The sequence below is a fragment of the Oncorhynchus kisutch genome, linkage group LG25 (assembly GCF_002021735.2).
Source record: "Oncorhynchus kisutch isolate 150728-3 linkage group LG25, Okis_V2, whole genome shotgun sequence".
NCBI classification, from domain to species: Eukaryota; Metazoa; Chordata; class Actinopteri; order Salmoniformes; family Salmonidae; genus Oncorhynchus; species Oncorhynchus kisutch.
Genome location: NC_034198.2, coordinates 1,853,775 through 1,881,720, shown reverse-complemented (window position 1 = coordinate 1,881,720; position 27,946 = coordinate 1,853,775). Strand labels below are relative to the sequence as shown.

At 41.9% G+C, this 27,946-nt stretch overlaps 2 protein-coding genes across 16 annotated transcripts in view; both read left to right on the top strand.

Moving 5' to 3' along the window:
• The window catches only part of LOC109882256 (uncharacterized), a 28,733-nt gene extending 26,970 nt beyond the window's left edge, over positions 1-1,763 (top strand). For 6 of the 10 annotated variants that reach the window (XR_004205504.1, XR_004205505.1, XR_004205502.1 and 3 more), the window contains one exon: positions 22-1,763. Coding sequence is in view for 2 of the 10 variants with exons in the window: in XM_031805190.1 (XP_031661050.1) it covers positions 22-214 (193 nt within the window). In the remaining 8 variants the exon portion in view is untranslated. The remainder of the gene's footprint in view (positions 1-21) is intronic. The other 4 variants (XR_004205509.1, XR_004205507.1, XR_004205508.1 and 1 more) reach the window with 1 other exon arrangement.
• Positions 1,764-4,033: 2,270 nt separating this feature from the next.
• Positions 4,034-27,435, top strand: LOC109882259 (neurogenic differentiation factor 2-like). Of its 6 annotated transcripts, none has more exons than XR_004205501.1 (5): positions 19,708-20,026; positions 22,359-23,648; positions 24,961-25,036; positions 25,171-25,216; positions 25,503-27,435. XR_004205501.1 is itself a non-coding variant. In XM_020474368.2 (4 exons), the coding sequence occupies exon 4, from the start codon at positions 22,366-22,368 to the stop codon at positions 23,431-23,433; it is 1,068 nt and encodes a 355-aa protein (XP_020329957.1). In that variant the 5' UTR covers positions 4,034-4,202; positions 9,077-9,347; positions 9,471-9,729; positions 22,359-22,365; the 3' UTR covers positions 23,434-25,256. The 6 variants fall into 6 exon arrangements, 3 of the variants coding, with proteins under 3 accessions (XP_020329957.1, XP_031661047.1, XP_020329956.1); XR_004205500.1 differs by having other exon boundaries at positions 25,129-25,216; XM_020474368.2 differs by lacking the exons at positions 19,708-20,026; positions 25,503-27,435 and adding exons at positions 4,034-4,202; positions 9,077-9,347; positions 9,471-9,729 and having other exon boundaries at positions 22,359-25,256.
• Positions 27,436-27,946: the final 511 nt, after the last annotated feature.

Below are 27,946 nucleotides of genomic sequence, written 5' to 3'. Positions count from 1 at the left end.
TTTCTTAAAATTGTTTTTCAGATGGACAAACCATTGCTGTGTGGCTCTCCAGAAAAATCAAGCGGACATCGGAGAGAATAAAACCGCAGATCAACGCCTAAAGATGCATAACATGTGCCTTAGGGCAGCAGAGGAGAGGTACACAATACAGGAAGACCTACACAATGGCCTTTTGTATTGCCAGCAAGAGCTGGGGCTTTTTAAAGATGCATAACATGTGCCTTAGGGCAGCAGAGGAGAGGAGAGGTACACAATACAGGAAGACCTACACAATGGCCTTTTGTATTGCCAGCAAGAGCTGGGGCTTTTTAAAGATGCAGAACATGTCAAATGCAGAACATATTTAAGCTCCAGCAAGCATTTTCAAATGTTGGCTGATGATGGCTCGGTCAGCACAGATGTAAAAGAGGACAGTGAATCAGAAGATGAAATTGGTTGAGGAATGAATGTCTGTGTGTGTGTGTGAGTTTTATAGGGCAAACTATACACTGAGTATTTCTAACATTAGGAACAACTTCCTAATATTGAGTTGAACCCCCCCAGCCCCCCTTTTGCCCTCAGAACAGACTCAAATCGTCAGGTAATGGACCTGTACCCCCGCACATTGTACCGGTACCCCCTGTATTTAGCCTCGTTATCGTTATTTAATTGTTACTTTTTTAAACTTTATTCAGTAAATGCATTTTCTTAACTGTATTTTCTTAACTGCATTGTTGTATAAAGGGCTTGTAAGTATTTCATGGTCAAGTTTACACCTGTTGTATTCGGCGCATGTGACAAATACAATTTGATTGGACTCTACAATGTGTCGAAGCGTTCCACATGGATGCTGGCCCATGTTGACTCCTATGCTTCCCACAGTTGTGTCAAGTTGGCTGGATGTCCTTTGGGTGGTGGACCATTCTTGACACACGTGTGAAAAACCCAGCAGCGTTGCAGTTCTTGACACAACGGTGCGCCTGGCACTTACTACCATAACCCCGTCCGAAGTCATTTAAATCATTTGTCTTGCCCATTCACCCTTCTGAAGGGCACACAATCCACATCGCAATTGTCTCAAGGCTTAGAAATCCTTTAACCAGTCTCCTCCCCTTCATCTACACTGATTTAAATGTATTTAACAAGTGACGTCAATGAGGGATCATATCTTTCACCTGGATTCACCTGGTCAGTTTACGTAATGGAAAGAGCACGTGTCCTTAATGTTTATTACACTCAGTGTATATGTTTGTCATACTTGGGACAAATAGGATGTTATGCAGAAAAATATGTTGGTCAGACAAGGCAATGTATGTTTGTGCACATAGAAGTCAGTGATTTATGTTTACCTATACTGTAGGTTAATGAGGCAATACAAATGTGATGTGACCAACATATGGATTAAATGAAAGGGCCGAGATTCATCAAAACCTTAAGAAGACATTTCTTAACGGTCTTATGAAGAAGGTTTTATAACTCAAAAAGGTTATTGTGCAATTTCTTATGTTTCCCATTAAGCATGAAGTTGGGAAGGAATTAGATTCTTGAAAATTAAGTTATTGGATTTGTTCTTAATTCCAAGATGGCTCAACTCTTGTATTAAACTCGGTGAGAGAATAAGCTCATGTTTAATTCACTCACAAACTTCATCTGAAATTTTCAGTAGGGTTATTTTAAACCCAAGAACATGTTTTAGAACCTTAACTTGTTTGCCATTTCTAGCTACAGTTGAAGTCGGAAGTTTTCATACACTTAGGTTGGAGTCATTAAAAATAGTTTTTCAACCACTCCACACATTTCTTGTTAACAAACTATAGTTTTGGCAAGTCGGTTAGGACATCTACACTGTGTATGACAAGTCATTTTTCCAACAATTGTTTACAGATTATTTCACTTGTAATTCACTGCATCACAATTCCAGTGGGTCAGAAGTTTACATACACTAAATTGACTGTGCCTTTAAACAGCTTGGAAAATTCCCGAAAATTATGTCATAGCTTTAGAAGCTTCTGATAGGCTAATTGACATTTGAGTCAATTGGAGGTGTACCTGTGAATGTACTTCAAACTCAGTGCCTCTTTGCTTGACATGGGAAAATCAAAAGAAATCAGGCAAAAAATAGTTGACCTCCACAAGTGGTTCATCCTTGGGAGCAATTTCCAAACGGCAGAAAGTACCATGTTCATCTGTACAAACAATAGTACGCAAGTTTAAACACCATGGGACCACGTAGCCGTCATACCACTCAGGAAGGAGATGCGTTCTGTCTCCTAGAGATGAACGTACTTTGGTGCGAAAAGTGCAAATCAATCCCAGAACAACAGCAAAGGACCTTGTGAAGATGCTGGAGGAAACGGGTACAAAAGTATCTATATCCACAGTAAAATGAGTCCTATATCGACATATTTTTTTTAACCAGGCAAGTCAGTCAGACAGCCTAGGAACAGTGGGTTAACTGCCTGTTCAGGGACAGAACGACATATTTGTACCTTGTCAGCTCAGGGGTTTGAACTCGCAACCTTCCAGTTAATAGTCCAACGCTCTAACCACTAGGCTACCCTGCCGCCCCAATAATAACCCGAAAGGCCGCTCAGCAAGGAAGAAGTCACTGCTCCAAAACCGCCATAAAAAAGCCTGACAACGGTTTGCAACTAAATCAAATCAAATTTTATTTGTCACATACACATGGTTAGCAGATGTTAATGCGAGTGTAGCGAAATGCTTGTGCTTCTAGTTCCGACAATGCAGTAATAACCAACAAGTAATCTAACTAACAATTCCAAAACTGCTGTCTTATACACACAAGTGTAAGGGGATAAAGAATATGTACATAAAGATATATGAATGAGTGATGGTACAGAGCGACATAGGCAAGATGCAGTATGGGGACAAAGATCGTACTTTTTGGAGAAATGTCCTTTGGTCTGATGAAACAAAAATAGAACTGTTTGGCCATAATGACCATTGTTATGTTTGGAGGAAAAAGGGGGATGCTTGCAAGCCGAAGAACACCATCCCAACCGTGAAGCACGGAGGTGGCAGAATCATGTTATGGGGGTGCTTTGCTGCAGGAGGGACTGGTGCACTGGGGGACTTCACAAAATAGATGGCATCATTTAGGGAGGAAAATTATGTAGAGATATTGAAGCAACATATCAAGATATCAGTCAGGAAGTTAAAGCTTGGTTGCAAATGGGTCTTCCAAATGGTCAATGACCCCAAGAATACTTCCAAAGTTGTGGCAAAATGGCTAAAGGACAACAAAGTCAAGGTATTGGAGTGGCCATCACAAAGCCCTGACCTCAATCCTATAGAAACTTTAAGGGCAGAACTAAAAAGCGTGTACGAGCAAGGAGGCCTGCAAACCTGATTCAGTTACACCAGCTCTGTCAGGAGGAATGGGCCAGAATTCACCCAACTTATTGTGGGAAGCTTGTGGAAGGCTACCTGAAACTTTTGACCCAAGTTAAAGAATTTAAAGGCAATACTACCAAATACTAATTGAGTGTATGTAAACTTCTGACACACTGGGAATGTGATGAAAGAAATAAAAGCTGAAATGATTCATTCTCTCTACTATTATTCTGACATTTCACATTCTTAAAATAAAGTGGTGATCCTAACTGACCTAAGACAGGGAATTCTTACTAGGATTAAATGTCAGGAATGGTGAAAAAGTTTAAATGTATTTGGCTGAGGTGTATTTAATTTTCTGACATCCACACAAATAAATAAATACAAAAATAGTGATCAAAATGTATTTATTTTTATCATATCTGTACAGTCGTGGCCAATAGTTTTGAGAATGACACAAATATTATTTTTCACAAAGTCTGCTGCCTGTATGATGAGTTTGTATGATGGCAATTTGCATATATTCCAGAATGTTATGAAGAGTGATCAGATGAATTGCAATTAATTGCAAAGTCCCTATTTGCCATGAAAATGAACTGAATCCCCCAAAAACATTTCCACTGCATTTCAGCCCTGCCACAAAATGACCAGCTGACATCATGTCAGTGATTCTCTCGTTAACACAGGTGTGAGTGTTGATGAGGACAAGGCTGGAGATCACTCTGTCATGCTGATTGAGTTTCAATAACAGACTGGAAGCTTCAAAAGGAGGGTGGTGCTTGGAATCATTGTTCCTCCTCTGTCAACCGTGGTTACCTCCCAGGAAACACATGCCGTCATCATTGCTTTGCACAAAAAGGGCTTCACAGGTAAGGATATTGCTGCCAGTAAGACTGCACCTAAATCAACCATTTATCAGATCATCAAGAACTTCAAGGAGAGCAGTTCAATTGTTGTGAAGAAGGCTTCCAAGAAAGACCAGCAACAGCCAGGACCGTCTCCTAAAGTTGATTCAGCTGCGGGATCGAGGCACCACCAGTACAGAGCTTGCTCAGGAATGGCAGCAGGCAGGTGTGAGTGCATCTGCACGCACAGTGAGGCGAAGACTTTTGGAGGATGGCCTGGTGTCAAGAAAGGCAGCAAAGAAGCCACTTCTCTCCAGGAAAAACATCAGGGACAGACTGATATTCTGCAAAAGGTACAGGGATTGGACTGCTGAGGACTGGGGTAAAGTAATTTTCTCTGATGAATCCCCTTTTCAATTGTTTGGGGCATCCGGAAAAAACTTTTCCGGAGAAGACAAGATGAGCGCTACCATCAGTCCTATGTCATGCCAACAGTAAAGCATCCTGAGACCATTCATGTGTGGGATTGCTTCTCAGCCAAGGGAGTGCGTTCACTCACAATTTTGCCTAACACAGCCATGAATAAAGAATGGTACCAACACATCCTCTGAGAGCAACTTCTCCCAACCATCCAAGAACAGTTTGGTGACGAACAATGACTTTTCCAGCATGATGGAGCACCTTGCCATAAGGCAAAAGTCATAACTAAGTGCCTCGGGGAACAAAACATAGATATTTTGGGTCCATGGCCAGGAAACTCCCCAGACCTTAATCTCATTGGGAACTTGTAGTCAATCCTCAAGAGGCAGGTGGACAAACAAAAACACACAAATTCTGACAAACTCAAAGCATTGATTATCCAAGAATGAGATGCCATAAGTCAGGATGTGGCCCAGAAGTTAATTGGCAGCATGCCAGGGCAGATTGCAGAGGTCTTGAAAAAGAAGGGTCAACACTGCAAATATTGACTCTTTCCATCAACTTCATGTAATTGTCAATAAAAGCCTTTGACACAGTATTGACACAGTATTCCATAGTAACATCTGACAACAATATCTAAAGACACTGAGGCAGCAGACTTTGTGAAAATGTATATTTGTGTCATTCTCAAATATTTTGGCCACGACTATGTATTCAATTAATTATGTAATTATTCACACTTTCGTCCATTTTATTCATTTATATACACTGAACAAAAATATAAATGCAACATGCAACAATTTCAGAGATTTTACTGAGTTATAGTTCATATAAGGAAATCAGTCAATTGAAATAAATTCAAAAGGCCATAATCTATGTATTTCACATGACTGGGAATACAGATATGCGTATGTTGGTCACAAAATAAGTTAGGGGCGTGGATCAGAAAACCAGTCAGTATCTGGTGTGACCACCATTTGCCTCATGCAGCGCGACACATCTCCTTCGCATAGAGTTGATTTGGCTGATGATTGTGCCCTCTGAAATGTTTTCCCACTCCTCTTCAATGGCTGTGCGAACTTGCTGGATATTGGCGGGAACTGGAACTCGGTGTCGTACACGTCGTAAACGTGCTCAATGGGTGACATGTCTGGTGAGTATGCAGGCCATGGAAGAACTGGGCCATTTTCAGCTTCCAGAAATGGTGTACAGATCCTTGCAACATGGGGCTGTGAATTATCATGCTGAAACTTGAGGTGATGGTGGTGGATGAATGGCACGACAATGGGCCTCAGTACCTCATCACGATATTTGTGCATTCAAATTGCCATCAATAAAATGCCTTGTGTTTGTTGTCCGTAGCTTATGCCTGCCCATACCATAACCCTAACGCTACCCTAGGGCACTCTGTTATTAACAGTGTTGACACCAGTATCAGCTCGCTCACACAACGCCGTACACACTATCTGCCATCTGCCCGGTACAGATAAAACTGGGATTCATCTGTGAAGATCACACTTCTCCAGAGAGCCAGAGGCCATAGAAGGTGAGCATTTGCCAACTGAAGTCGGTTACGATGCCGAACAGCAGGCAGGTCAAGACCCTGGTTAGGATCACAAGCTTCAAACACGCAGATGAGCTTCCCGGAGACGGTCTCTGACAGTTTGTGCAGAACTTCTTCGGTTGTGCAAACCCACAGTTTCATCAGCTGTCCAGGTGGCTGGTCTCAGACGATCCCACAGGTGAAGAAGCCGGATGTGGAGGTCCTGGACTGGCATGGTTACACATGGTCTGCGGTTGTGAGGCCGGTAGAACGTACCGCCAAATTCTCTAAAATGATGTTGGAGGCGGCTTATGGTAGAGAAATTAACATTCAATTCTCTCACAACAGCTCTGGTGGACATTCCTGCAGTCAGAATGCTAATTGCACGCTCCCTCAACTTGAGACATCTGCGGTATTGTGTTGTGTGACAAAACTGCACATTTTAGAGTGGCCCTTTATTGTCCCCAGTATAATGATCATGCTGTTTAACTAATCAGCTTCTTGATATGCCACACCTGTCAGGTGGATGGATTATCTTGGCAAAGGAGAAATACTAACTAACAGGGATGTAATCAAATTTGTGCACAACATGTTTGAGAAGTCAGCTTCTTGTGGCAGCCTAGTTGTTAAGAGCGTTGGGAGAGTTACCAAAAGGTCGCTGTTTTGAATCCTCAAGCCGACTAGGTGAAAAATCTGTCTGTGCCCTTGAGCAAGGCACGTATCCCTAATGGCTCCTGGAAGTCTCTCTGGATAACAGGATCTGCTAAATGGCTCAAATGAATCTGTCGATGTGCCCTTGAGCAAGGCACGTATCCCTAATGGCTCCTGGAAGTCTCTCTGGATAACAGCATCTGCTAAATGGCTCAAATGAATCTGTCGATGTGCCCTTGAGCAAGGCACGTATCCCTAATGGCTCCTGGAAGTCTCTCTGGATAACAGCATCTGCTAAATGACTCAAATGAATCTGTCGATGTGCCCTTGAGCAAGGCACGTATCCCTAATGGCTCCTGGAAGTCTCTCTGGATAACAGCATCTGCTAAATGACTCAAATGAATCTGTCGATGTGCCCTTGAGCAAGGCACGTATCCCTAATGGCTCCTGGAAGTCTCTCTGGATAACAGCATCTGCTAAATGACTCAAATGAATCTGTCGATGTGCCCTTGAGCAAGGCACGTATCCCTAATGGCTCCTGGAAGTCTCTCTGGATAACAGCATCTGCTAAATGGCTCAAATGTAAAACATGTCTGGAACATTTATTTCAACACATGAAACAGGGGACCAACACTTTGTGCTTTTGGTTTTTTTTGTTCAGTATATTTATGCATTTTATTTATTTCTGTATTTCCTTAATATGATAATGAGGGGGTGTCAATCAATGTGGTATCTAACACACCATTGGTTGATCAATGAAAGCGTTTAACTGTTAGTCTACACCTGTTGTTTATGAATCATGTGACAAATACATTTGATTTGAATGTCACTGTGCGTTGCTCGATTGCTTTTTGCTTTGATGGCCTGGAAAGTAAACAATCACTTGAGAGATTTCTAACCAGTAAATAGCTACAGTAGCCCAGTTATTCTGGCGAGTAGTATGGCTTGTAATCAGGTGAACGGTTGCCGGAGACTTGGCAGTGCTGACTAAAGCTGCTGGAAATGATGTCTCTCCAGATCACCTGCTTTTCCATGTGGATCCATTTATCAATAACATGGGTCAGCTAGCTGCTATAACGAACACAGAAGTGGACCTGGTTAGTTCTTAACAATTTCAAGAAATTTGCCCTACGACTTCACCAGAGTGCAGGTGATAACAGAGACCTAGATCAGCACACCATAGACAATTGCCCTCTGGGCCACCATAGTTGCACAGTTTTTCAACTGTTTGTTCAGTACATTACCATTTCTGTTTAATTAAACGTTGAACAAGTTCTGTTGTACTGAATGCAGCCCAGGCAAATTAAATTGTGCAACGTGCCTTGACATTGATCAAACAATGGTGTGTTAGATACCACCCACATACGTTTGCTTGACAACCCTCATTATCATATTTGAGGAAGAAATACATAAATAAATTAAGAAAATGTAAATGAATGAAAGTGGGATTACATATTTAAATAATGATTTATCTAAAAAAAAAATCAAGGCAGACCCTCTTAACCTGACCTTCAGACCTGTCAATCGCCTATCTCAATTCCAACCAATCAGGGCGCTTGGACGCACTCCAAGGCTCTGCCCACGCAAACTTCAAGTCAAAGCATGTTCACCTACCGTCATCTTTCCGCTCCGAGCCATCAGAGACCTGAAAGGGGAATTTTTTGTGTCCTGAGAGGAACGGGAAGATGGCGGAAACTGAGGTTTTGTTTCAAACTGCTAGTGAGTCGGTTGAAGATAATAACACAGAGAGTGAGAATGACAGTGTCAAAGAAAAAGGGAAACAAGAGAAGTAAAGCTGTGGTGTAAAATAGGAAACCACTAGATTCATTTTTAGTTGGCTTTGTAGTTGGTTTTGGATTAATGCTACCTGGGAAATCCATTTAACGTCTCGAGGGAAATCTGGAATGTGTTGGTGAGAGTCACAAGAAGTGGTCTTATATAGATTTTCTGTGCTTCTGCAGAGGAGAAGAAGCGTGTATTAAGACTAAAAAAGATATCGAAGTGGAATGTTTCCTGTATGGATTTTTGTAGCAGGGCGCCTATAAAGGGGGTTATTTCTGGGTTGGCACAAGAAGTACTGTAAAGGCAGAGGACATAACTAAAGACATAGATGGAGTGGTATCTAGACTGACCTGTATAATTTTACTGCATCCATGCTACTGTTCTTTGATGAAGAGTCTCTCCCGTCTCATATAAAGTTAGGATTCATGAGATACCCTGTAAGAGCTGTTGTGCACAAGCCCCTTCAGTGTCATAAATATAAAATATTTGGTCTTGTGTCAAGTGTGTGCAGGAGAGAAGAGTATCATATGCCAGATGAAGTGAAATGCTCCAATTGTGGAAGCGAACATGCGCTTGAATTCCTGGAGTGCCATGTTAGGGTGAAGGAGACCGAGGAGGCAAGGGTACGGAATGTCCAGCATGTCTCCTATCTGGCTGTGAGGAGATTGGAAGGAACGAGTGTCGGGGAAGAAACAATGGTAGTAGAGCCACCACAACCAGTGAAGGTTTCCCATCATCATCTGAGGGATAGTGAAATGCTACATGTTAACAAGGTAAACTTTGTATTATTTAATGCAATAATCATTAACTGTACAGCACAAGCAGAGAAGAAGTGAATGCAGTGATTCATTGTGAAGGCAGCTGAATGTTTTTTTGGTGTCTTTGTGATTTCACAGCTTAGGACGTGCAAGAAATCCTGTCTGTGAATGTCCCGCCATCACAGGCCCCTGAGCCTGTTTAGGGATGTATTTTGGAGTGGACTGTGATTGAAGAATTGGGATGGGTTTTGTTAGTTGACGTGTCTTATTTTGTATCATGTTTTCTATTTTCTTTTGTCTTGCTGGCGGCGGTAATGCACCATAAACACTGGATGCCAACCTCTGTTAAACCCCATCAAAAAAGAAGAATGCCGTTTTGAGAAAATGAATCAAACATGTAAGTGTTGTGCGTCCATCAAACATGTAAGTGTTGTGCGTCCATCGAACATGTAAGTGTTGTGCGTCCATCGAACATGTAAGTGTTGTGCGTCCATCGAACATGTAAGTGTTGTGCGTCCATCGAACATGTAAGTGTTGTGCGTCCATCGAACATGTAAGTGTTGTGCGTCCATCGAACATGTAAGTGTTGTGCGTCCATCAAACATGTAAGTGTTGGTCGTCCATCGAACATGTAAGTGTTGTGCGTCCATCGAACATGTAAGTGTTGTGCGTCCATCGAACATGTAAGTGTTGTGCGTCCATCGAACATGTAAGTGTTGTGCGTCCATCGAACATGTAAGTGTTGTGCGTCCATCAAACATGTAAGTGTTGGTCGTCCATCGAACATGTAAGTGTTGGTCGTCCATCGAACATGTAAGTGTTGTGCGTCCATCGAACATGTAAGTGTTGTGCGTCCATCGAACATGTAAGTGTTGTGCGTCCATCGAACATGTAAGTGTTGTGCGTCCATCGAACATGTAAGTGTTGTGCGTCCATCGAACATGTAAGTGTTGTGCGTCCATCGAACATGTAAGTGTTGTGCGTCCATCGAACATGTAAGTGTTGTGCGTCCATCGAACATGTAAGTGTTGTGCGTCCATCGAACATGTAAGTGTTGTGCGTCCATCGAACATGTAAGTGTTGTGCGTCCATCGAACATGTAAGTGTTGTGCGTCCATCGAACATGTACGTGTTGTGCGTCCATCGAACATGTACGTGTTGTGCGTCCATCGAACATGTAAGTGTTGTGCGTCCATCGAACATGTAAGTGTTGTGCGTCCATCGAACATGTAAGTGTTGGTCGTCCATCGAACATGTAAGTGTTGGTCGTCCATCGAACATGTAAGTGTTGTGCGTCCATCGAACATGTAAGTGTTGTGCGTCCATCGAACATGTAAGTGTTGTGAAATGTCCATATTGGTGTGGGCAACATCTGACCCTAGCAGGATTAGGCCAAGTTTACAAGCATTTCGCTACACCCGCAATAACATCTGCTAAACACGTGTATGTGACAAATAAAATTTGATTTGATGTGAGTTGTTAGGTTTAAAGGGGAACCGCACCCGCTTATTTAACCTTGTTTTTTGGCTTACTCCTCAACAAATGCTGGAAGCCATGACAGAAGCAAAACATGAGTTGGCTTGGGGGTGTGGTTTTACATGGGAGTTTTTTGGGGTGTGACCTTGCCACCACCAAGACACACCCATTTGTCAGAACCTTGCCCTCAGCTGTTTCCCACCACTCAATAAAAACAAACCAAAAACTTGCAGGTTGAGTTCAATAACTACAGGCAGATGTAGCCAGCAGCATACCACCCTGCATACCACTGCTGGCTTGCTTCTGAAGCTGAGCAGCATTGGTCCTGGTCAGTCCCTGGATGGGAGACCAGATCCTGCTGGAAGTGGTGTTGGAGGGCCAGTAGGAGGCACTCTTTCCTCCGTTCTAAAAAATATCCCAATACCCTAGGGCAGTGATTGGGGTTCTGCCCTGTGTAGGATGCCATCTTTTGGGTGGGATGTTAAACGGAAGTCCTGACTCTCTGAGGTCATTAAAGATCCCATGGCACTTATCGTAAGAGTAGGGGTGTTAACCCCAGTGTCCTGGCTAAATTCCCAATCTGGCCCTCAAACCATTATGGTCACCTAATAATCCCCAGTTTAAAATTGGCTCATTCATCCCCATCCTCTCCCCTGTAACTATACCCCAGGTTGTAGCTGTAAATGAGAATGTGTTCTCAGTCAACTTAACTGGTAAAATAATGGATAAATAAAAAAAGTGAGATGATGGATGAAGCTTTGAATAGGTCAGAAGAATGCAGTTGCTGAATTTATGTAGATAATCTAAACAAGGGTTTTGATAACTTTCAAATGTAGTAACAGGTCTATGTAGAATAAACAGCCTTTTACATACAGTGGCTTGCGAAAGTATTCACCCTCCTTGGCATTTTTCCTAATTTGTTGCCTGCAATCTGGAATTAAAATTTATTTTGGGGGGTTTGTATCATTTGATTTACACAACATGCCTACCACTTTGAAGATGTAAAATAATTTGGGGGTGAAACAAACAAGAAATAAGACCATTGTTTTTTTACTTGAGCGTGCATAACTATTCACCCCCCCAAAGTCAATACTTTCTAGAGACACCTTTTGCAGCAATTACAGCTACAAGTCTCTTGGGATATGTCTCTCTAAGCTTGGCACATCTAGCCACTGGGATTTTTGCCGATTCTTCAAGGAAAAACTGCTTCAGCTCCTTCAAGTCTAATGGGTTCCGCAGGTGTACAGCAATCTTTAAGTCATACCACAGATTCTCAATTGGATTGAGGTCTGGGCTTTGACTCGGCCATTCCAAGATGTTTAATGTTACCCTTTAAACCACTCAAGTGTTGCTTTAGCAGTATGCTTAGGGTCATTTTCCTGCTGGAAGGTGAACCTCTGTCCCAGTCTCAAATCTCTGAATGACTGAAACAGGTTTCCCTCAGGAATTTCCCTGCGCCATCCATCATTCCTTCAATTCTGATCAGTTTCCCAGTTCCTGCCGATGAAAAACATCCCCACAGCATGCTGCCACCACCACCATGCTTCACTGTGGGGATGATGTTCTCAGGGTGATGATAGGTGTTGGGTTTGCGCCAGACATAGCCTTTTCCTTGATGGCCAAAAAGCTACATTTTAGTCTAATCTGACCAGAGTACCTTCTTCCATATGATTGGGGAGTCTCCCACATGTCTTTAGGCAAAAACCAAATGCGTTTGTTTATTTCTTTCTTTAAGCAATTACTTTTTTTCTGGCCACTCTTCCATAAAGCCCAGCTCTGTGGAGTGTGCGGCTTAAAGTGGTCCTATGGACAGAGATACTCCAATCTCCACTGTGGAGCTTTGCAGCTCCTTCGGGGTTATCTTTGGTCTCTTTGTTGCCTCTCTGATTAATGCCCTCCTTGCCTGGTCAGTGAGTTTTGGTGGGCAGCCCTATGTTGGTAGGTTTGTTGTGGTGCCATATTCTTTCCATTTTTAAAAATAATGGATTTAATTGTGCTTTGTGGGATGTTCAAAGTTATGGATATTTTTTTAGAACGCAACCCTGATCTGTGCTTCTCCACAACTTTGTCCCTGACCTGTTTGGAGAGCTCCTTGGTCTTCATGGTGCCACTTGCTTGGTGGTGCCCCTTAGTGGTGTTGCAGACTCAGGGGCCTTTCAGAACAGGTGTATATATACTGAGATCATGTGACACTTAGATTGCACACAGGTGGACTTTATTTAACTTATTGTGTGACTTCTGAAGGTAATTGGATGCACCAGATCTTATTTAGGGACTTAGCAAAGGAGATAAAGGGGTGAATACATATGCACCGTTTTGTTTTTGTTTTTTTTCGACACCAATTTGGACTGTCCATCACATGAAAATCCAAATAAAAATCCATTTAAATGACATGTTGTAATGCAACAAAATAGGAAAACCGCGAAAGGGGACGAATACTGTTCTGCTAATATGTGACCCACCATCTCTTTTCAGTCTTATTATCAAAGCACAAGGCGAGACCCAGATGCAGACACGGGAGGCAGATAATTGGAGTCTTACAATGTTTATTAATCCAAAGGGGTAGGTAAGAGAATGGTCGTGGACAGGAAAAAAGGTCAAAACCAGATCAGAGTCCAGGAGGTACAGAGTGGCAGAATGGTCAGGCAGGTGGATACAAAGTCCAGAAACAGGCAAGGGTCAAAATCAGGAGGACTAGAAAAAGGAGAATGTAAAAATCAGAACGGGAAAACCACTGTATGACTTGGAAACGTACAAGACGAACTGGCACAGAGAGACAGGAAACACAGGGATAAATACACTGGGGAGGGGGTGGAGACAATCACAAGGACAGGTGAAACAGATCAGGGCGTGACCCAGACATATCAGTAATGGTTTTTTAAAAGGCAGTAAATTAAGCTGATTGATCTGTTTTGCTGCCATAGGAGGCTCCGCAGATAGCCAGGTGGTAAGTATTCCCGCCATGGTGCTGGAAGGAAAGCTCTGCTGTCGGGACAGCTTCATGGAGGCCTAACAGTTTGTAGACACCGTTTTTCGTGGTTTAATTGCATTTAATGTATTGTTTAGATGCATGCATCTAAAAAGACTTTGGAGGAGTTTGCCCCACCAAGATTTATTAGCTAAAATTGCCAATGGTGGTCGCATCAAACAGTCTTATTGCATTGAAAAAAAGAGACTCGAAATGATTTCGGTGTTGGCATTCTACTACAGTACCTATTCACGACCACTAGATGTCAGCCATGCATCATATACAGAGTAATGCTCAAAGGTGCTGATTGGTAGACTCACTGGCACATTCCACTTTGTAAAACACACTTTAATGTATTTAACCAACTTCAACCCCTTATGAGGGAACAGAAACAGGGCCATACTCTATAAGGGCACATAGGCCAACGTATCTTATTTTAGGGTTGTTGATAATGGGGTAGCAGGTGAGGTTCTCAACCAGGGGGGCTAGGAACCCAGGAGGGCCTCAGAGTTTTTAGGTGCTCCCTGAAGGCAGGGAGAAAACATACAAATAGAAAATAGCTGTAGTAAGGTCAAAATATATTACATTTAATAGGAGAGTACTGTTTATCAGGAATTAAAATATTTAAGAATGTTAATTTTCATATTTTGAGTGTTGACAATGAATATCAATCACAATTTGCATATACATGTTATCTCTGATGTAGGAGGTCCCCAGATTTTCTGAAAGCATTTTAGAAGGACCTTGGAAAGGAAAAGGTTGAGAACCACTTGGTAAGAGGTTCAGAAGGCAGATTAGTAGATGGAATGTTGCTGTTTCAAGCCCGGGCAGGGCATAAAAACTGAACTGTGGGAACTGTGGGAACCTGATGGCTGCTGGTCTCTAATCCCAGGTACCTGCTGTCGTGGCCTAGAGCAAGACACTTAAGCCCTATAAAACTGCTCTCCATCCTGTGGCACTGTGCTCCATGGCTGACCCTTTGCCATTCCATGTGTGTATGAGTTAGGGAGAAGACACATTTCTGTTCCTCAAATGCACAATAAAGTATCTATTCCAAGAAAGAGTATCCTATAGCCGGCAGCCGCAGAGTAATCCGCTTTTGGGCAGCCACTTTTCCCCCGCAACAACAACCAGCAGAAATAGCCTGGGTGGGAATTGAACCCACAACTTTGTTAATGCTAGTGCCTTAAATTAAAGGCTACCTAAAATGCTTCCATCTTGTCTGTAATGTATAGCAAATATAATTTCATAATGATGCCAAAACCAGCAACGGGATCTAGACACACTGCTGTGCACAGGTTTTTCTCTTCCTTTTTTGCGTGCGAGCCTTGTGGTCTGCAATACTGCTGGTTTTCTTTATTGATTGAATGTCATTGATTGGCTGGGAGAGCCCACTCACCTGAGGTGCGTTCCGTTCGCTTGAACGTTTGCTAAGTTGCAGAACGGTTTGTACTGAACAACACGTTTCCCCAAAAGGTTATTGAACAGACCTTGAGGTACGTTTGCCACCGTTTGGTGGGTGTGCGAGGTGTTTCTTGAAGCAAAGAGTGACATATTTAAAGGGCAGTGGCCATGCTGACAGCGTTCCGCAACCCACAACCCAACCCCTGTTTTTCAACTGGTCGTTCAGTAAAGCACCGTTTCCATTCAATTAAAGGTTCCAGAACGTAAAAATGTACTGAACGCAGCCCAGGTTTCCCCATTTAGCCCTGTATTAGTCCCAGAATAGAGGAGAAGATTGAAAAACAGCAATGTTGTGGACCTGAAACCCTGTATCTGAGACTGTCAATTGCTTTAGGCCAGATAGTTTTGTCATTCTTATTATTTTCTTTGAAAAGGTTTAATGTCAATCAATATAAGCTGAGTGTCCTGCACTGACGCTTCTTCTGTTTCATGCTCTGTATCATGCTATCATCAAAGGTATATAGGCCATGGCTATTACCATATGGTCCAGCTAATATTAAACAATTTAAAGGAATATGGCTATTGTTGCATTCCGTCCAGGGGCAGAGCTTAGTATTCACCCCCATGGGTGCGAAGCATAGTATGGGTCCCCCCTCCTGTGCGTAAAATCTTAATCAGTAAGGGCAATCGCTAACTGCTTTCTCAAGTCGAACATGTACAAAGTATATTGCTTTTCATTATAGTTTACTAATGATTTAAGCAAATTGTTTCTACCATGATGAACAGAAGCTTGTATTAGGCTACAGAAATGTGTACCAGCAGGTACAAGGCCCCAGATCTCTTTTTAGCTAGCTAGTTGGCGAGATCTGACGCCTAGACGGTCACAGATTGGTTGGATGCAAAAATGCATTATGCAAATCCATGACAACGGACGAATGCGCCAATATGGGTCTTAATATCTTAAACAAATGCATATTTTAATCACTTGTCAATTTCCAAATACTTATTTTCTAAACTAAATATAGGGCGATAGGTAGCCTAGTGGCTGTAAGGTTGCTAGATTGAACCCCCCGAGCTGACAAGGTACAAATCTGTTGTTCTGCCCCTGAACAAGGCAGTTAACCCACTGTTCCTAGGTTGTCATTGAAAATAAGAATTTGTTCTTAATTGACTTGCCTAATCAAATCAAGTTTAAATAAATACAATTAACATTCTAAATATATTTTTATTCAGCTTGTGACAATTATATTCAATGACATGACAAACTCACGACCCATATGCATGCTGGCACATATTGGGCACCTGGGTCTCCCCATTTCCAGATGGATATCCTGCCGAAATTCAGGGTTTAGACGAGTATTAAGAATGTGGCTATTGAAGCTTATTCGCAATACATATTCCTTAACATGTGCCTCTCTATCTCTTCTTTTGCCCCTCTGATTCCACATTGTCCCACCACCCATCAGTATCCTGCCCACTAGCACTGCCAGGCATGTGGGCATCTCTAAGCTAGGAGGCTCTCTCAGAGCACAGCCCTGATTATCTCTGTTCAAATGACTCATTTAGCCAAATTTACCTTGGTGGTCTTTGTGGTTAGCTTTGTAGTTTGGTGTGGAATTCACATTGATTATATATTTTCTCTAATTGCAAGAAAGTGATATACACTATATATACAAAAGTATGTGGACACCCCTTCAAATGAGTGGATTTGGCTATTTCAGCCACACCCGTTGCTGACAACTGTATAAAATCAGCCATGTAATCTCCATAGATAAACATTGGCAGTAGCCGAATAGCCTTACTGAAGAGCTCAAAGATTTTTAACGTGGCACCATCATAGGATGCCACCTTTCCAACAAGTCAGTTCGTCAAATTCGGTCAACTATAAGTGCTGTTATTTTGAAATGGAAACGTCTAGGAACAACAACGGCTCAGCCACGAAGTGGTAGGCCACACAATCTCACAGAACGGGACTGCTGTGTGCTGAAGCTCGTAGTGAGTAAAAATAATCTGTCCTCGAATGCAACACTCACTTCCGAGTTCCAAACTGCTTCTGGAAGCAATGTCAGCACAATAACTGTTCGTCGGGAGCTTCGTGAAATGGGTTTCCATGGTTTCGGCTGGCGTGGTGTAAAGCTCGCCTCCATTGGACTCTGGAGCAGTGGAAACGCATTATTTTTATTTTTTATTTATTTATTTAATCTTTATTTAACCAGGTAGGCAAGTTGAGAACAAGTTCTCATTTACAATTGCGACCTCGCCAAGATAAAGCAAAGCAGTTCGACACATAAAACAACACAGAGTTACACATGGAGTAAAACAAACATACAGTCAATAATACAGTAGAAACAAGTCTATATACAATGTGAGCAAGTGAGGTGAGATAAGGGAGGTAAAGGTAAAAAAAAAGGCCATGGTGCCAAAGTAAATACAATATAGCAAGTAAAACACTGGAATGGTAGATTTGCAGTGGAAGAATGTGCAAAGTAGAAATAAAAATAATGGGGTGCAAAGGAGCTAAATAAATAAATACAGTAGGGAAAGAGGTAGATGTTTGGGCTAAATTATTAGGTGGGCTATGTACAGGTGCAGTAATCTGTGAGCTGCTCTGACAGTTGGTGCTTAAAGCTAGTGAGGGAGATAAGTGTTTCCAGTTTCAGAGATTTTTGTAGTTCGTTCCAGTCATTGGTAGCAGAGAACTGGAAGGAGAGGCGGCCAAAGAAAGAATCGGTTTTGGGGGTGACCAGAGAGATTTACCTGCTGGAGCGCGTGTTACAGGTGGGTGATGCTATGGTGACCAGCGAGCTGAGATAAGGGGGGACTTTACCTAGCAGGGTCTTGTAGATGACATGGAGCCAGTGGGTTTGGCGACGAGTATGAAGCGAGGGCCAGCCAACGAGAGCGTACAGGTCGCAATGGTGGGTAGTATATGGGGCTTTGGTGACAAAACGGATTGCACTGTGATAGACTGCATCCAATTTGTTGAGCAGGGTATTGGAGGCTATTTTGTAAATGACATCGCCGAAGTCGAGGATCGGGTTCTTGCTAGGCCCCTTAGTTCCAGTGACGGGAAATCTTAATGCTACAGCACACAATGACATTCTAGATGATTCTGTGCTTCCAACTTTGTGGCAACAATTTGGGGAAGGCCATTTCCTATTTCAGCATGACAATGCCCCATGCACAAAGCGAAGTCCACACAGAAATGGTTTGTTGAGATCGATGTGGAAAAACTTGACTGGCCTGCACAGAGCCCTGACCCCAACCTCATCGAACAACTTTGGGATGAATTGGAACGCCGACTGTGAGCCAGGCCTAAACGCCCAGCATCAGTGCCTGACCTCACTAATGCTCTTGTGCCTAAATGGAAGCAAGTCCCCGCAGCAATGTTGCAACATCTAGTGTATAGACTTCCCAGAAGAGTGGAGGCTGTTATAGCAGCAACGGGGGGACCAAACCATATATATGTTAATATAGCCTAAATACATAGCTAGGTCATTCCTATAGTGATGTGAATTTTCTGTCCCCGGGAAATATCACTTATATAGCAAATTAGGCTTTAATTATAAGGTCAGGTGTCCTTAAAAAACCACAAAAATATGGATATAGAAAGGGAAGTCAATACATTTTCAAAAAAACAATTCACTGGATGTAGGTGTTTTTGCCATGTCCCCAGATGTTATTCATCAACTTCCATGAGAAATATAAGCCATAACATAATACAATATTTAAAATCTGTCTCCATTATTTTATAGTCCTAGTTAAAATTCTCATCGATGACATGTTTTTCACGATTATTGTATTTATTATTATTATTTTATTTTAGATGTTCTGTGTGCCCCTGAAATAACTTTCCACCAATGTCTTTTGTTGTAATTCTCCTTTAAGAAAACAACACCGTCCTGCAATGACACCACATTCAGGAAGTGTCACAATTTCTTTGGTGGGAAAACAACGGTACAAAGCAACATAAATATATACACTCAGTTGTATCTATTTTACAATGTTTCATGGTAGTCTGTGTGCTCCACTCATACATTTCCACCCTGTTAGGCTAAATTATGAAGAAAATGACCCCAATTACTAAATGGTCAAATATGTTTGATAGAGAAGTAAAAATCCTGTTCAAGTGGTCCCCATTATTCTAGCTCAATCTGGCTCACTCACAAGCGCTATGGCTAATTTAGGCTCCAAATGTCCACCCTGTTAGAAGTATACACTAACAGGTTGGAAAATGCACCTGAGCTTGACTGTTTTTCGGAAAACCAAACGTGTCCTTTTTCTGATAGAATACAAAAACAAAAAACATACTTTCTTTTTCAAAAGTTAAGAGGTCCAAAAAGCACCCGACAGTAGGAATGACCTAGCTAGGCCTAAATAGATTCATAAATGGGTGTCCATTGTTAGGCCTATGCTCTGATAGGAGTGAAATTTGTCATAAAAACGACATCAAACGAGAACATTTCATTCTCTCCGTTTTTGTTACTCTCTTTCTCTCTCTTACTGGCTGTGACAGATGGCGAGTCCCTCTTCCCTCCAGAAGGCAGTCTCTGTGAATGCGGGCGCATGTCAATCACCCGCGCTCATGTCATGACTCTTGCCAATGATGTGTCAGCCATATGGCCTTGCATCATAGCTTGTATGTAACCCACCCAGCCCTGGTAGAGTATACCGCACTACTGTATCTGCGTATTTGGAGTAGGGATAGCACAGCGAAAAAGCAGCGAGCTTGACTTCAGCCGCACCAATTGAAGTGTCCATGCAGGAGCGGTGTGGACTTGGACTGGCCACCCGGAGATGGTCTAAACAAACGCGCTTTCGCCTCTCACCCAGCTCCAAGACGGCGGTAGGTTTACATTTTTTGGATGGCCCTCAACGAATTATGGAACTAACACCAACGATAGAATTTATACAAAGGTTGAAATGTGTTATTTCATAAGATTGCTCTTTAGAGAAACTAGGCTACCGCGTATCTTGCGCATGAATGAAATGATATTGTTCAACCCTCGTTGTTTTATCGCATATCAAGAGTGACAGAGTCAAAGACATAATTTAATCCTGCTCCACGCTCTTTATCCGCGCTATCATGTAACGCAAACACGGGAAGGGATTGATTCCATGCACAGCGCGGACAACTACATTTAATAAGAAAGCCTTTAACGATCAATTTGACATGCATTATAGGTCCACTAAAAATCTACATGCATTATTCTATTCATATCGGAGGCTTATCGATGGAGCTTAGTCGTTTCCTTTGAGAGAGGGTTAGGACTTTATTTTAAAAGTCCCTGAAATCGTATCTCCGTTTGAAATGGAGCCATTTAAGGGACAGACTTCATTTGACAGAACCTACAATCAAATCAAAAGGAAATCATACTAAGCAGCACATGGGATACGGTAAATGTGTCTGTGTGTCAGAGCATTATGGCCCTACAAGATATGAAGGAGAGTGAGTGGTAGCGGAAGAGAATTCTACTTTTCAATTCACATTACATCCTTACCTTCGTTGTGGCTGGCAACGCGACATTCTTGGTCAGTAGCTCAAATTGACCATGAATATGACAGTAAATACCACTAGCCAGTAAGCACAAACTATTCAATGACAAACGTTTCTTATAAACATATTAAACTCTTGTATATTGCAACCGAACCATATTACACTCTTGAATAATGCAACAATTCACAAGCAGACAATTATTGGTTTTATATTCTTGTCTGTAGGCTACACGCATTACATTTTAGCTTCAAGACCAAATACAGACTTGCTATAACAGCATGTCATTAAGTAACGTTAGCCTATCCGAAATGAAAGATTAACCCTGTCATACAATATTAAAGTAAGCTACAGTAGGCCAACATTACAACAAACCAGGGTTAATTTTGAACAATATCATGCAAATCATTACATGTGGTAATTGCGACTGAAAACGTCGGTAGGTTATAACACCGGGAGTAGCTGTTTATATGGAAGTAAATCAAATGTCTCAACTAGGGTCCAAAGTTGGTTAGGTAAGATACCAGATCAGGAAAAACTCTGGGCCCCAGGAAAACAACACCGCCATATAAAGTCCAATGAAGAAGCCTGAAGGAGGAGAGATTACTAGAAACAAACTCTGTTTACCCTTTTATCTGTGGATTAATTGTCGGAGCGGAGTAGAGGACCTTGTGCATTTCATGTAAAATAACAACCTAATGTTTATATTCCAGGACAAATTAGCTAGCAACAGCAAGATAGCGAGCTAAATTTCCATAAATGTTTGCTTCTTGACCTGTCCCCAAATGAATATAGTTGGTTCAGAGTTCGTTTTGATATTTAAACCTGTGTGTCCTGATCGTGTCTGGTGTAGAAGGACACAATCAACATGCGCATGATGACGCACTGCGCGAGAGCGTTCTGGTCAGCATGTTACTATGTTACAAACATAGTTGTCCAGAGATGATTTTATCCTCTTTTTCCAAATCCAGATAACCTACAAAAATATAGACTGAAGACTTAGTTCTGCTGTGGCAGCCTGCTAATGGTTGAAGGGGAAAGGGAGGAAAAGAAAGCTAAGGCTATTTTACAGCAAATCTGTCATGTAAAATTGGCATAACCATTTAGGCCATTCACACATGCGTAGAATCGGTTATTATTCGATGCAATTAACAAAGTAAATTGTGAATATTATCATTTTAATTTATGGGTAGGGTATATTCTAAAATTAGTCCACAATTTATTATGCCTGTGATGGAATGTGGCCAGAAATGGTGTGTGTGTGGGGGGGGGGGAGTCTACTCGCCGCACAATGTGCCCCATGGGACCTTATGATAGGGCCAGCACCGAAAAACCTGTTGTGAGACTGCACGCCAAGGCACGTGCACGGAGAATTGAGGGAAGCGCTTAGTTGGTCCCGTCTGTCGCCCCTCTGTAGCAACCCCCTACTAATATAAAACATATATTTAATAATAGCCTGTTATTTTGACGAATAGCCTAATCAAAGTCATTTTAGACTCATGAATTAACACGATGTCTAAAGTTCTTATAGGAACATTAGCCTATTCTATTAGAGGCCTATGGAACTTGGCTCAAGTGCACACATAGGTATACATCTAATTTCGGATAAGACCTAGCCTATCACCAATACCATGCACTGTCTGAAACTGCTTCTAGTTCTCATCTGTCTTGTGATGTTTTCCAGTGCCACCATGTTGACAAGGCTATTCAGCGAGGTTCTGCCGGATGTCCAGAAGCTCTCGGGTTGGGTGGAGAACAGCGTGGGCGAGGACTCCAAAACCAAGGAGGAAGACATGGGTCCCCTGCAAGACGACGACTTGGATGACGGCGACGCCAGAGAGGGAAGCAGCCGGGATCAGTCCGAGATGGCTGGGGATGACGTCAACGATGAGGACTGTGGTGATGAGAACGAGGGGGAAGACACAACCGAAAAGCCCGGGCCAAAGAAACGCAAGATGACGCCAGCACGAATTGAGCGCTCCAAGGTGCGGCGTCAAAAAGCCAACGCACGAGAGAGAACGCGTATGCACGATTTGAACTCTGCGCTGGACAATTTGCGCAAAGTAGTCCCCTGTTATTCCAAAACGCAAAAACTCTCAAAGATAGAGACGCTGAGACTGGCCAAGAATTACATTTGGGCGCTCGGGGAGATCTTGCGCAATGGGAAAAGGCCAGATGTCGTATCCTACGTGCAGACACTGTGCAAGGGCCTGTCCCAGCCCACCACAAATCTCGTAGCTGGTTGTCTGCAGCTCAACTCTCGGAACTTCTTGACAGAGCAGTGTCCTGACGGGGCCCGGTTTCATGTCCCCAACTCCTCTTTCTCCGTGCACCCTTACTCCTACCAGTGTCCCCGTCTGTCTAGCCCTCAGTGCCAACCCGGCTCCAGTCGGCATATGAGGACCCATAACTACGGCTACGGCGACGCGGTCTACCCAGGGGCAATCTCCCCAGAGTACGACAGCCCAGACTATGGGGGCCATCACAGCTCGCCTGTGTGCGTCAACGGCAACTTTTCTGTGAGTCAACAGGAGTGTGGGTCGCCGGACAGAGACATGAACTATCACTATGCTATGCACTACTCTGGACTGTCTGCTTCGCGCGCCACTGCAGTCCACGGACTAGCGTTCGGCACATCGGGAGCGCGCAGCGGTTCCGCGCACTCTGAAAACGTGCCGCCGCCATTTCATGACATGCACTTATTGCACCATGACAGGACGCCCGTGTACGAGGAACTTAACGTCCTTTACCACAACTGAATTCACCAAAACCCTAACAACCCACCGGACCCCTAAATACCCAACTAAAAATCGTAACGTTAGGCTATTATAGCCTATCCATTTTGACACTGGATGAGGTTTTTAGAAAACGGAAGGTGGGGTGGCAGGAATTGAGAGAGAAATACCAATATTCTCAATGTTGGTTCTCTGTTTTATTGATGTCGTTCCTGAATTGTCGTTGTGCACATTTGAAGGTATGTCAGAAATCAATATTTCCAATCAAATGTCGCCGTGTATGCATAATGCGAGTGCACTCAAAATAAAATGTGTTACATGAACGAAACATCTTATAAAACAATATTTTATAATTATCTGACATGAGGTGGTTGACCAAATAAATTATTTCTGACTTGAGAAATTGAGTCAATCTCACTGTATGCTGAAGGGCAAGAGCTTCACCATGGAATCACAAATACATTATTTGAGTACATAACTATCTAAGTGACAATAACCACTTTCTGCATTAGGTTCGTTTCCAAATCCAATATTGAAACGAAAGACAATTCATTAAACTGACCAAACGCTTAATGGGCGTTTTAGGAATAGGTCTATAGCCTAGTATACTGTATACCCTAAAAAATAAACGTTTCCTGGAAAATCCTTCAGGGTAATTTAAAGTAATCAACCTTTACGATTCCTGTAGGATCCATTAGGATAATTAAGGTTAAGGGAACCTTACATTTAATTTAAGAACCCATAATCTGCTATCAGTTCGTTTTTTAAACGTTGTAGACATAAGGGATGCCTTGAATAACCTTGTTCAAAAGAGGGGTTTTGGAACCAGCAGTGCGCTCCTGAGTAAATGGCGCTAGTGCGTGTATCATTTTACAAATGTGATCTCTCTCATGCCAGCAAAAAAAACGCGAGCACTAGCTGTCGCCAACCAGAGTCAGGACCATGGACAGTTCTTACACTCGTGTGCCATCAACGGAAACTCCACTATTTAAAAAAAAAAAAGTACTTATCTTTTATATAACTAAGCATCACCAACTACCTTGGTTAGCTCGGACTCGCCAACCATAATAGTTTATGCCTATGTAGGCCTATTGGATATTTATTCAATCATTATTTATTGAAGTTCTTGTCTCTCATCATCATTGCATCTCTGCTAGCTAGCTACCTGCCACTATTTTGTTTAGCATAGTAACGTTGAATGTTTATCCTGCCCCTGTCCAGTTAAGTTGTAGATAGTTTGGGTGCTGTGAGAAACTCAGCCTCCACAAACAAGGTAAGACACACACAGAGAGAGGACGCAATCTAGGTTATGTTAAACGTGCAAAAATGAAAACATTCAGATGTTACCTCTATCAACTACCCATGTTGAATGTGTCTAATTTATGTCTTTCAGGCTGATGTGTTGGGGCGGACTGCTTTGATAGAGAAAATCAACCAACTAAAACACACACAGAATACTTAATCTAAGTTATGTTTAGCTGTAAACCTGACAAAAATATTTCAACCCATGATACACTCTTTCAACATCTCTTTCCATCTTTCTCCCTTTAGTCCCTGTCTTATCCTGGACAGTTAAGTGAAGAGTTTAGGTGCTGTAATAGAGAAATGTAGCAACCTCCACAAACAGGTAAGGCACACACAAACAGCGAGAGAGATGACCAAATGTCGTGAATGCTCATGTTTTTTATGTTGTGTTTGTGTCTAATTTATGTATTTAAGGCTGGTATATTGGGGCAGCCTGTTCTGTACTCTGTATTTCAGACGAAATCAAGACCATGTGTAAGGCTCTCTATGGATCTACAAAAAGGTTAGCCTCTATAAAGTCTCTGGATGTAATTGCAGTGTGATTATAGCGTTCTGTGCCATTTCTTTGTCTTTCAATACTAACTGAATAGTGAATTTACAGTGGGATTATTGGGTGTTCTGTTACCCTCTTTGTCCTCCATACTGTCTCGTTATTATCACTGCAGCTGATTGCACAGCACATACTCAACTTTAATTGATGATAATCAACACCCATAATCAATGCCATTGTTATTACAAAAGTAATTGTTGGTCTACGTGTTATAGTGTATGTTTCTCTTATGTTTTAGGTATCCCAATACCCGGCAAAACATGGGTGTGTGTATACACTCTTTCAAAAGTACTCCTCGTTGAGAGACCAGACATTGAAGGGATGTATAAGAATTCTTCAAATTTACTCCTCATATTAATTCACACACTAAAACTTTTTACACCACTGTGCCTACCCAGACCATGATGCTGGCTTGGATATTTTGTTCTTACATTGTTTATTCCGTCACATTTCCAGCAGCTTAACAAGACCATCATCACTGTAAAAAATGACCCACGGGCTTAGTAAATATTGCAAAAGAAAATCAATGATTTTTACTTCAAATAAAAGGTTTCTGGTTTTATTTCACATTCTTTTATATAGTACTTAATTCATGTGTTGAAAATCCAAGGTAATATGCTGCTAAATTTGAACAAATATTTCTAAGTAACAATCAACAATTTAAAAATATATTCAAATTATCATTGTTGGACTGACATGCTAGTGTAACCAGTGTGAAATGGCCAGCGAGTTAGCGGGGTGCCAGCTATTTCGAGTTTCAATCGGTGATGTCACTCGCTCTGAGACCTTGAAGTACTGTAGTTGTTCCCCTTGCGCTGCAAGGGCTGTGGCTTTTGTTGAGCGATAGGTAACGATGCTTCGAGGGTGTCAGTTGTTGACGTGTGCAGAGGGTCCCTGGTTCGAGCCCAGGTAGGGGCAAGGAGAGGGACAGAAGCAAAACTGTTACATTGATCCTGTTGACCCGGATCACTGGTTGCTGCAGAAAAGGAGGACTCAAACAAGGTTCCGAAGGTACAGTCACTGTACCTACACAGGGCACACCCTTTAATTTGTCCATTTTCATCTCACATGTTTTTAGATTAATTTTTCAAACTTAAACATTTCAATAGCTCCCTAGTCGTGTGACCTACTGACTTCAAACAAGGTCCAGAATGTCCAATCAGTGGGCCTACACATTGCACATCCTTAAGTTTGTCCTTTAGTTTGTCCAGTTTACCTTTTTCTTTCATATTTATCTACAATAATTGGTAGTTCTAAGTACTTATTTATCATGTTTTTTATTTTTCCACGTTCTTTAACAGCGGTACACAATAGGAGAGAGACAGAATATCTCCTTTCGTCGTTAATATCAACCAAACAGGAAAAGGGCAGAGTGCGAGAGTCATGCTATTAATTGTCCAAAGCAGGGATGGAGAGTGAGCTAGTAAGGTGGGCTGCAGTGGGTTTGCTGGTCAATACATATACTGAACATGTAACCATAGTAATGGTGGCCAGTAAATCAATGAATAAAAATGGAATATTGACAAATTAAACAGAAATTGTAGACCTTTCATCTTTTCCAACATGTCAACAGACACAACATTTCACCGTGTTAACTTTCTCTTTATCCCTGGTTGATGTACATGTCAGAGCCTCTTCAGTGTGGATGGGGTATAGCATACATTTTCAACAACAAAGAGTGCACTTCCAGTTTGTGTTCTTTACTCTGTTGAACTCTTGTCTTCATTCCTAGGCACAGCACATGGAACCCCTGTTAGCAAAACAAAGCATAACACATTATATATAATATGAAATATCAATGCAGTATGACGAATTAGCCATCCATTGTGTTATATCATAAATTGTCTTCCATGCCGTCACTGTTGTCAAAAGATTATAAACATGTTAAATAAAGTTACTAACCCAGTCAGTCTTTGGGCCACATCCAGGTTCTTTATCAGTGACAAAAATGAAGCAGTTGTTGGCTTTGTTGACCTCTGAAATCATAGGCATGAACTGAACATATGGCTGTCCCACACAACTACATCAACATAAAGAATTTACATTTACTTTGAATTAAATGTCATTACCAGACACGTTTTGTATAAAAAATATAAAAGTAGCATATAGTATCCAACCCTATCACAGAGTGAATAAATGTAGAGCGTTTAGACTTTAAGAAAAAATATTAAGTGACAGTTTCATCAGTACGTGCTTAAAGAAAGTCCTATCACATAGTCTATGACAATAGAGAATTCATTGTAAACACCAAAGTGTGTTAAAGTGTGTTTCTCAAAATAATATCTGAAAATGTCAGTTGTTGAACATAATACTTCTATTTGCAATAGCAATTTATGATATATACAGTTGAGGAATATTCCATATACCAACACTACATGTAGGACGGACATAAGACATTCCCACGTACAGTAAACACACAGAGGTATTTTTCAGCTATGATTTTACCACTCAGAGTCCAGAATGGATATGACAATGGGGCCAGCACAGGATGTATTACACCCTTACAATCTACTTTTTGATCTTCTTGACTTCTTATCTGGTAAACTGCTACTGTGTGTCAAGAAAAGAGCTCTGATTAGGGGTTAGTGTACTCCAGTAAAGAAGGGCTGGTTTAGATTACAAACTTGCCCTGTGTCCCCATTCATAGGGGCATGAGAGACTAGTCAGTGGTAGAATTGAGTT

Coding starts and splice junctions, on each gene's coding strand:
- LOC109882259 (XM_020474368.2), top strand. CDS start 22,366: ATGTTGACAAGGCTATTCAGCGAGGTTCTGCCGGATGTCCAGAAGCTC.